General features: G+C 58.6%; 1 protein-coding gene across 2 annotated transcripts; it reads left to right on the forward strand.

Annotated features, from left to right (window-relative positions):
- Positions 1 to 1,137: 1,137 nt before the first annotated feature.
- On the forward strand, positions 1,138 to 9,970 carry SERPINH1 (serpin family H member 1). 2 transcript variants are annotated; one of them, XM_080816790.1, is made up of 6 exons: positions 1,255 to 1,318; positions 2,820 to 2,863; positions 5,307 to 5,971; positions 6,313 to 6,411; positions 6,502 to 6,734; positions 8,965 to 9,970. In XM_080816790.1, exons 3-6 carry the CDS (start codon positions 5,350 to 5,352, stop codon positions 9,265 to 9,267), a joined length of 1,257 nt encoding a protein of 418 aa, XP_080672916.1. In that variant the 5' UTR covers positions 1,255 to 1,318; positions 2,820 to 2,863; positions 5,307 to 5,349; the 3' UTR covers positions 9,268 to 9,970. The 2 variants fall into 2 exon arrangements, with proteins under 2 accessions (XP_080672915.1, XP_080672916.1); XM_080816789.1 differs by lacking the exon at positions 2,820 to 2,863 and having other exon boundaries at positions 1,138 to 1,318.
- Positions 9,971 to 10,181: the final 211 nt, after the last annotated feature.

Below are 10,181 nucleotides of genomic sequence, written 5' to 3' on the forward strand. Positions count from 1 at the left end.
GTCTCTCTGCCCTGCCCTGTCCTCTCTATACTGGGCTCATCTGTTAGCCATCATTGCAGTCCTGGGAGGTAGTGGGATGTCCTAAATAATCTTCTGCGGAGTTCCCTACTAACATGCGCATTACCACCTCACACTGTACATCCTTGAGCGCAGGGCTTTGTCCTGTTCTCAACTGCGGCTTCAGCACCTAGCACAGACCTGAATACCCAGCTTAGCTCAGGGCTCAAGGGACTAACAGTTGTGGGAGGGGTGGGGTGAGAGGGGTTGATAATGAGCCCTGGAGCCCTGGGAGGGGGCAGGGATAACCAAGGAGAGCAGGAGACAGACACACAGACAGGGAAGCAAGGGGGTGGGGGGGTGTTAGGCAAGGAATGACAGCCGCACGTTTCACAGCCAAAGAAGGAACTTGGCCCGGAAAAGGCAAGTAACTTGCTTAGGATCATACAACGTATTCCTTAGTGGACAGCCAAGGTTCTCCTTCCTGTGCACTTGTCCAGACCCGGCCAAACCACGACGTTCCCGGAGTCTCCGCCTCTGCCAGGACTTTCCACAGTTAGGGTCAGGTATTGGGCCCGGTAGGGATCCTACCGGCAGGGCAGTCGCTGAGGTCGAGCTGTTCAGGATAAGCTGCTGATGGAGAAAGATAACGGTCTCTCAATTTCTGACCACCTCCCCTAAGACAAAGGCGAGGGACCCCGACTGAGGAGGGTTGTGTCCGGGGACCTAATTAAGTTTCCGTTCTAAAACGGGGGAGTGGATCGCCTCGGGGCAGAGCCCCTGCCAGGGAAAGGGCTGCTGGAAGGGTGTGTGACGGGGGTAAGCCGACATGTGGGGAGGAGGGAGCTCCTCTCCTGGGAGCTTGACCCAGGAGCTCAGTGTCCCATCCCAGCTCAGCGGTTCGAACGACCGCCCTCCCCCCGCTCCCCATCTCCAGGACCTCGAAAGTCCGGAGTCTCCGCAGTGTCCGCCGAGTCAGAGGTCACCCGCGCCCTGTGCAGGTCGTGCAGGTCTCAGCGCCCAGCCTCTCTGCGGGGGTTCCTCGCGCCCCGCCCGGTGTGGGGGGCAGTAGGACCCAGGGGCCGGGTGAAAGCCCGCAGAGGGAGGGGCGGGAGCCGGGGCGGTCTGGGGGAGGTCTTTGGCTTTTTGTGGCGGAGCCGGGGCGCCCTCCGGAAGCTTTTCCAACTTTCCAGAAGTTTCTCGGGACGGGCGGGAGGAGGGGAACGCCATATATAGACCTGGGGAGCCGGGAGCGGCGGAGAGTGGAATCGGTCCGCGGCTCGAGTGGGACTCTAGTCCGGCGCTAGCCCGCCCGGCCCAGGTGAGGGCGGGGGGCCGGCGAGCGTGCAGCCGGCGCCTTGGGGAGTGCTCCGGCGAGTGAGAGGGGGTGGGAGGCCCTCGGGGAGGGGTTGGGGGCCAACCCAGAGCCCGCAAACTGGAGGCCCTGGCACCCTGGGAGCTGCTGGAGCGTTTGGGATCCGGAGCCTGGGGGTAGATGGTGATGGCTGAGTGAGCCTTAGGGGTAGGGCGGGGCGGGGAGTCGGAGCACTGGGAGGCTGGGACAAAGTGCGGAGTTCTGCAGAAGTATGGGGCAGGGGTTGCGATGGCAGAGAGGAAACAGTGGACTTGGGAACCAGGATGTTGGGACTCGCCTCTGTGCGGGAACCAGAAGGGAGAAGATGGGGTCTGGGGGCCTTTCCAGCTGGGGTAGGAGGCCAGGCCAGCTTTACGGTTAATGGTGCCTCCGCCTCTGGGGCTGAGGCCCAGGGGTCATCAGGGGTGGGTGGATCAGCTCCTGACGGGCTTGTTGGCGGTGGGGGGAGCCTCCTGAAGGTAGGAAAGGAGGTGAAATAGTCTAGGCTCTTCTCAGGGCCGGGGGTGTGTGTGTCTTGGGTTCCCCACAGTTTGCGAGGGGTCACCAGTGGTTGCTCCTTTTCTGATCAGCAGCCTGCACCGGTAGATGTTGGCAGCAAAAGGAGGCACTTGACCAGCACCGTCTCCCCCACCTCCTTCCAGAACGGGGTGGGGGCGGGGCGGGGGGAGGAACAGCTGGGTCCCTGTCCCCCCACCCAGGAGGGAAGGGTTAGCTGACTAGAAGGCACTTTTAACTCTGTCCACTGCCTCCTGGTTCTGGGGGTAGCTGCACGGTTAAGGCTACCACTTCCAGAGGCCAGGGTTCCCTGCCCCCAGCCCAGGGACATTCCTGAGGTGGCTGGAGTGGAGAAAGAATGAAACCACTTCCAGCATGGCCAGGAGGCCTGGCCCCTCCTCTTCCCGGTTTCCGTCCAGCATGTCCCTCTGGGCTATAGGGCCCGGATGGAGGCCGGAGGAAAATTAGGGGGCCTTGGTTCCCTGGAAGTCTCTGGCTGGTACCACACCCTCTTGTCCTCAGATGGTTCATCCGCCCATCCCCCCTTCCTGAGGCCTCCTGATCTGATCCACTCCTTTTGTCTCTGGTCACTGGGATTCCCAGCAGAATTTTTTTTTTAACTCACTGTGTAACAGGATACCACATCCTGGCTTCCTCAGGGGGCTCTGTGGGTGCTTCTGGGAGAAAGGAGCCCTGAGCTAGGAGGCCTGACCCCCACTGATCCTGTGGGACGTGGGGTGCCTCCCTGCCCCCTTTCTGGCCTCAGTTGCTCCCACTGCCCAGTGAGGTGGATAGCCTCCAAGGTCCCTGTGGATCTGGGACTGGTTAAACCTTTCTTTGTGCCAGGGGGAGAGTCCCATTTTGGGGCTTAGGCCTTCCAGGCTCCTCCCTCACCACCACCCACCCCAGATCTGCCCTATCCCACCCTCCTCACTCTTCTGTTTTCTTTCAGAATGAAAAAGGCAGGCATTGACCTCCCTCTGAGGCAGTTTCAAGGTACTTTAGACTCCCTCAATTGTTTGAGATCCTCTCTTGTGGACCCCCGAAAATTTGCTACCCTTCCCTTTTTATAGAAGCCCGGAATCCAGTCTCAGCTGAATCTGGCTATGGGCGCAGCCCTTGGCTCCTGTCCTTTGTGGGACTGTAAATCGTCTAACCATGGCCTCGGGCCTGGGATTTCTCTGTGGCAACGTGGGCTGGGCTGCTGGGCTGCGGGAAGCTGGCTTGCTTGCCGTGACTTGTCTTCCTCTGTGACTGCTGCTGGATTAACAAGGCAGCCCTCTACACAGCCACGGATCTCCCTGCAGAGCCAGATGTGCCTACTCATAGCCAAGGCCAGGGAGCCCCTGGGGCACCCCTTGGGACCTGAACCCAGGCCTCCTGTTTCCCAAGCTGGAAGCCCCCCTCTGCTGGCGGATGCAGATAATTCTGTTTCCAGCCTGCCACGTCACCTAGAGCCAGAGTGGGAGCAGGAACAGGAGCAGGAGCAGGAGCGCAGCTCTGTGGCTGCCTGAGGAATCCCAAACTAGTCATTTGGCGCTTTCTTGGAAGGCCCCTCCCAGTCCTTTGAGGTCCTAGTTGGCTGTGGGTGGGGGCTGTCAAGATGGTGTCTGCCACGTGGCGGAGCTGTGAGCTGGGCTCCTTGACTTTCTTCTAATGAGTTGCTCGTGGCCTCTGCCCAGGGTCTGTGCTCTGGCATCACAGCTGTATGAACTAGTGGTGGCCTTTTAATAGAGTGGCCATATGTTTGTTGTCCTGGTGTAATCATCAGTAGTGCTCCATTTCATTTTCTTAGGTGTCCTTGTTTGTGCAATAATCCTGTGGTCATTCTGCTTTTGAGGCTCCTGGCCTGGTAGGGAAGGAGCTAGGGCTGGGAGGAAGGCGGCCTGGGCCCTGGGATAGATGATCTCCCCAGTCTGGACTCTCGGTAGGGTATGGGCCTCTCTGTGCCTTGCCTCGCTCCACCCCATCCCTCTCCCATGCATTTTTTGCTTTCCCTCTACACCGTACCTTCAAAGAGCTGGCAGCCCAGGGAGGGGGGGGACCTGCCCTGGTTCATAGGGTAGCTATAGCGTGGAGTCTTCCCAGAAACCCGGGGCTCCTACAGACAGGCCGGCAGGATCTGTCCTGAGGGTCCTGAGAGTCTTCCACCAGGATTCCAAATTTGCACTTTCTGGACAACCACGAGATGGGATCTGCCAGAGCAGTGGGGTTCCAGCCTCCACTAGAGTTCTTCCAACCCTTCCCTTTGCCCTGTCATCTCTTATGTCCTGCATGAAAGTAGGGGGGATGTATCCCATGCAGAGAGACTGTCCTGGTTGGAGGCCCCAGAGAGGGGAGTGAAGCTTGTTTTAGGGACCACTGCTACCACTGTGGTTTGGGAGGGGTCTTGCCCACCCTGAAGCCATAGAGCAGAGGGCCTGGGTGGCAGCGACTGTCAGATGGGAGGGCAGAATGGAACCTGAGGTGGACCCAGTTTCCTGCAAATACACATCTGGCCAGCCTCTGGTGAAGGGGAGGGGGTGTCATTGCTCTACTGAGCTGTGACCTACCCCTCCTCCAGTATCCTTCCTCTCAGGAAACCTACCCCTCACTCAGCTTGTGTCCTGGGAATTTCCCCTTCACGCCAGGGACCGTGGAGAGCTGGGCAGTCCTGTCCCTGCTAGGACACAGGCCTTGGGCATGGAGACCTAGACCCTGACAGCTTGGAAAATGGGGACCAAGGCTGAGTGAGGAGGTGACATGCAAGGGCACTGTGGGGCAGCACAGTGGAGCATCTGGGCTTTCCCGCTTAATGAGTGAGCTAACCAGTGACTCATTAACATCCCAGGGCAGAAGGAAAGGCATGGGGGGAGGAGCAGGCCTTCGCCTGTCCCAACAGGACATCCTTTGCCTAGGCACCTGTGCTTCATGCAGACCCTCAGTCCATCTGCCACTTTTTTCCACTGGGAGAAGGGCCCTGGGGTGGTGTGAGATCAGAGCTAATCGTTATGCAAACTGAGGACCCTGAGTCTGGCCGAGTGGCCCCGGTTTCTGTTTATTCAGGAATAGCTGAGGCCTATTGTGTGTTAGGCGCTGGAGATACACAGGGAAACCTGAGTGGCCAGATTTCCTGTCCTCCTGGAGGTCACAGTCTAGTTAGGCATGGAGGTAGTGCATAATGAACGCATAAGACTGAGCGTTGTCAGTTCAGCCTCAGAAATCAATTGGGAGGAGGTGGTGGCTTGCTAGAAACGCTGTTTTGGATGAGGAGCTCAGAGAAGGCCTTAGAGAGTGGGCCGAGTAAGACCTCGGATCTGGGCAGCTCTGAGTTAGGGCTGGGTTCCTCAGAACTTGGGGCTTTCTCGCTCCCATCTGCAGGGGACTTGGTGGCTGCCAGAAGGCTGGGGATGGTCATCAGGGAGGAATACCCGGGGTTTCAGGCCCACCCTCTCTACAGCCCTCACAGGTCCTTCGTGGTGCATACCATCCGCCTCCCAGCCATGCGCTTCCTCCTGCTTACCAGCACTTGCTGCCTCCTGGCCATGGCTCTGGCCGCCGAGGTGAAGAAGCCAGCGGCCGCGGCGGCCCCAGGCACGGCAGAGAAGCTGAGCCCCAAAGCGGCCACGCTGGCTGAGCGCAGTGCCGGTCTGGCCTTCAGCCTGTACCAGGCCATGGCCAAGGACCAGGCGGTGGAGAACATCCTGCTGTCGCCTGTGGTGGTGGCCTCGTCCCTGGGGCTCGTGTCGCTGGGGGGCAAGGCCGCCACGGCGTCCCAGGCCAAGGCAGTGCTGAGTGCAGAGCAGCTGCGCGACGAGGAGGTGCACGCGGGCCTGGGCGAGCTGCTGCGAGCCTTCAGCAACAGCACGGCGCGCAACGTGACCTGGAAGCTGGGCAGCCGCCTGTATGGGCCCAGCTCGGTGAGCTTTGCAGAGGACTTCGTGCGCAGCAGCAAGCAGCACTACAACTGCGAGCACTCCAAGATCAACTTCCGCGACAAGCGCAGCGCCCTGCAGTCCATCAATGAGTGGGCCGCGCAGACCACCGACGGCAAGCTGCCTGAGGTCACCAAGGACGTGGAGCGGACGGATGGCGCACTGCTGGTCAACGCCATGTTCTTCAAGCGTGAGTCTGGGCAGGGGTGGTGGCTGCAGCTCTGCAGGGGCCACCTAAATGCCTGACAGGTGCCAAGTGGAGGGCGGAGGTGGGTGGTGCCTGAGCTGAGGGTCCTCCTCCGGAAGGCATTCCCCGTCACGTGGAAACAGCCAGGCCCTGACTGTAGAGAGCCATAGCTTCCGGCAGTGTCCTGGGACCAGCATCCCAGTCCCCCAAAGCGGGGAAAGCATGTACTCCGGGGGGTGGGCGCTCAGAGGGAAGGGGGCTGCCGCTGAGCTCCAAAGACTGGAACGAAGGCGTGTTTCCCTAGTGGGGGCCTGTTTCCGACCCTGTTCTGCCTCCCGCTACAGCGCACTGGGACGAGAAGTTCCACCACAAGATGGTGGACAACCGAGGCTTCATGGTGACCCGCTCATATACCGTCGGGGTGACGATGATGCACCGCACAGGTGGGTGCCTGGTCAAGTAGGGGGCCGAGCTGGGGGTGTGAGGATGCCTGGGGCCTGGCCCGCCCAGCGGCCTCCCTGCTGTCCCCGCAGGACTCTACAACTACTACGACGACGAGAAGGAGAAGCTGCAGATGGTGGAGATGCCCCTGGCTCACAAGCTATCCAGCCTCCTCATCCTCATGCCGCACCACGTGGAGCCCCTGGAGCGCCTGGAGAAGCTTCTGACCAAGGAGCAGCTGAAGATCTGGATGGGGAAGATGCAGAAGAAAGCTGTCGCCATCTCCCTGCCCAAGGGGGTGGTAGAGGTGACCCACGACCTGCAGGTGAGGGACGGCTCTGCTTGGGGGCTGCAGGGCCTGCAGGAGAGGGGTGCTTGGGGCACCCATTTGTCCGCGCAGCAGGGCTGTCCTGAGCCTCTGTGGGTGTCCAGGCAGGACTGGGTGCTGCTGGGGAAGGAGGCACGGAACCTGTCCTTGGGAACACGATGATGATCTCAGTAGCTAAGTATAATTGGGCGCCTGCTGTATACAGAGTACTTCATATATATTAAACTTTTCATGCTCAAAACAGCTTCGTTAGGTAGGGCTATCGATCTCCTTACAAATGAGGAAAGGGAGGCTCAGGAAGGTTAAACAGTTTCTCCAGAGTCACACAGACGGTGGCTCAGGCGGCTGGTGCCAGGCCGTGCCCTCAGAGAGTCTGAGGAGCCCCCAGCGACGGGCTGTTCAAGCCCACCTCGACGCTCACGCAGCAGTAAAACTAACAATGGCTGCCAGCTGTGTGGCACTAGCCACGACTGGAACCCAAAGCCACGTGCTCAACAGTCTTTTCCCCTCATGACCACCCTGGGTGGTGGCCCGTGGCTCCGAGAGAAGCTGGGACTCGCTGAGGCCACCCTGGCTAGTCAGTGGTGGAGCTGTAGTTAGTCCTCATGGTGAAAAGTCAGGGTGGCCTTGTCCGTCCAGAGAGACTTCTTTACATACTCAAAAGAGGAAGCTTTTATCTCATTCCTGCCTTGGATGCCAGAAAGGGTTTCTTGGCAAGCTTCTCCCTCACAGGATTGATTCAGAGTCACTGCTGATGCAGTGGACGGAAAGCTCGAGACAAAATGGGGCACTTGTGAGTCTGTACTGTGGATTGAGCTGCGCTTTCCAGACACGGGCCATCCCTGTGTCCTGAGCCTGTCCCAGGCCCTCCCCAGCTCCTCCTCCTGTAGTCACTGCTACCTGACTCCATTGTCCCCTTTTCTCTCATGTGTCTTCTTGGAATCCTGAGGGGACACACCAGTCCAGCGGGTACACGGAGTTGGGAAATGGGAAGGGTGTAACTTGTATAGGGTCGTTGGGACTGGAATCGCTGGCTGGGCCTGGAACACCTGCCTCAGGACCCCTGACCCTTAGGACCCCAGGTCAGGTGCCCGTTTGGTCCTGCCAGGGAATGAGCTGTTCCAAGGCTGCCGGGGACTCAGACAGCAGCCCTCCATGGCTGCGTCTTCCTCGCTGAGAGCCAGGGAGGATGTGGGACCGGGGCCCTGCCCTGGGAGAGCTCTGAGCCGGGGGCCAGAGACAGGCCCAGACACTGAAACAGTGAGGCTGGGGTGCTGAGCCGCAGGGAGGCAGGGCTGCAGTCTTGAGGAAAGGGAAGGCTTCCTGGAAGATGGGGTGGTGAAAGCACCTTAGCGGGATGCGGGTCGGCCATTGAGACACCGTTGTGGACGTTGATGGTTCAGTGAGGCTGTCGGAAAGGGAGCGGGCTGGAGCCTGCTAGGTGGTGAGGCTATGGTGCAAACACAGGTCATGTGTGAAAGAGCTTGTACTTGGCTTCCAGGGCCTCTGCAGAGCCATGGAAAGTGTGTATGTTGGGGGGGGGGGCTGTGCATGTTTGTGGGACTGTGTTTTCTTTCTATGGAAATATATTAAAAATAGATCAGCATAATGAACTGTCCTGTATCCATCACCCTGCTTCACTCCTCATTAACTCATGACCAATTAGGATTCACCTAAACACACCCATTCCTCCCCAGTCAGATTATAGATGCAAGTCCCAGGCATCTGTCACTCTGGACAGGCTTTAAGCCCCAGGGTTAGCTATCCTTAGATGACTCTTCCTCATGTTTGAGTGTGCAAGGAATTACCTAGAGATTTTATTGAAGGTTCCCGGGTATACCCCTGGAGACTGTGAGATAGTGGCTGTGGGAGGGAGTGGTTCAGGAGATGTATGTTTCCTATAAGCTCCCGGGTGCTGCCCATACTGGCTGTCCACAACCCCTGCTTTGAGAAGCACTGATCCGGATTGCTGGCAGGACCAGGGATAAATTCTTCCCTTTCCCCAACCTCAGTTTCCTCATCTGCGAAGTGGTGATTAGAAGGTCTTGGAGGATTGTCATGAGAGTGACGAGGCCATGGTTCAGAGGGCCCACATCATGTCCAGCACACAGGAGAGGACCGGGAGGGAAACAGACAGCATAGGAGGTGATGGGTTGTGTGGGCGGAGGGTGAGGGTCTAGGAGCCTTGCCCACTGTGACCTCACCTGGCACCCCCCTTCTCCCACAGAAACACCTGGCCGGACTGGGTCTGACTGAGGCCATTGATAAGAACAAGGCAGACCTGTCACGCATGTCAGGCAAGAAGGACCTGTACCTGGCCAGCGTGTTCCATGCCACTGCCTTCGAGTGGGACACAGAGGGCAACCCCTTCGACCAGGACATCTACGGGCGTGAGGAGCTGCGCAGTCCCAAGCTCTTCTACGCTGACCACCCCTTCATCTTCCTGGTTCGAGACACCCAGACCGGCTCCCTGCTGTTCATTGGGCGCCTGGTCCGGCCCAAGGGTGACAAGATGCGAGATGAGCTGTAGGGCCCCAGGGTGACAGGATGGCAGGAGGCAGCCCAAGGCTCCTGAGACACATGGGTGCTATGGGGGGGAGCTGAGGTACCGACCTTGGATGTGTCATGGGGTGGGGGTGGGAAAACAGAGCAGGCTTCCTGGGTGTCTGAGCAGATCTTCCCAGGCAGAATTGACTCTGTCTGGATGTGGGCCCCCAGATACCATGATGCTGAGCCCAGATACCCCACATTCTGTGGGCCCTGGGGCAGTTGGCGTGTCCTGCCCTCAGCATCCTGGGATTAAGCCTGCCTCAATCAGTGTTCATATTTATAGCCAAGTGCTTTCTCATCTGTGAGACGGAATCGAGCTAGGGGGCTTCAGCCCAGCCCTGTGGAATGGGGGCCCTCTTTTCCTGACCCTACCATCACCTCAGCCCTCTCTCCAGCTCTATTCCAGTCCTCTCCCAATTCCCTTCTAAAATAACAAGGTGCTGCAGCCCCTGGGATAAGTACCCCCACGATGGCCCTGGCCCCAGAGAAGGATCAGGAACCTGCTCGTGGTGGGGGGCGCTCATGGGCAGACTCTGATCAGGCATCATGGGGATGAACTTTTTTTTTTTCTCCTTTTGTAGATGTTCAAAAGTGGGGAGGGAAGGGGGAAAATGAGCCTTTGTTGCTGTCAAACCAAGAACTTATTTGTACAATTTCTTTTTCAATAAAACTTGTCCAGTGAAGTTTTGTTGGAGGTTGGAGAGTGATTGGATCTGAGATTCCCAGGTCGTTCTTCCCAGGGAACAAGGGCTCCTTCTGTGGAGCTAGGGCCCATCTCGGGCCCTGAAATGCCAGCAGATAACTGCAGGCCTGGTCCACCCTGACTGGGGAAATTGTCTTGGCTCTGGCTGAACTGGAGAGGTGGCTGCGGGGCAGGAATGGCAGTGCTGGACC

Source organism: Martes martes (assembly GCF_963455335.1).
Source record: "Martes martes genome assembly, chromosome: 10".
NCBI classification, from domain to species: Eukaryota; Metazoa; Chordata; class Mammalia; order Carnivora; family Mustelidae; genus Martes; species Martes martes.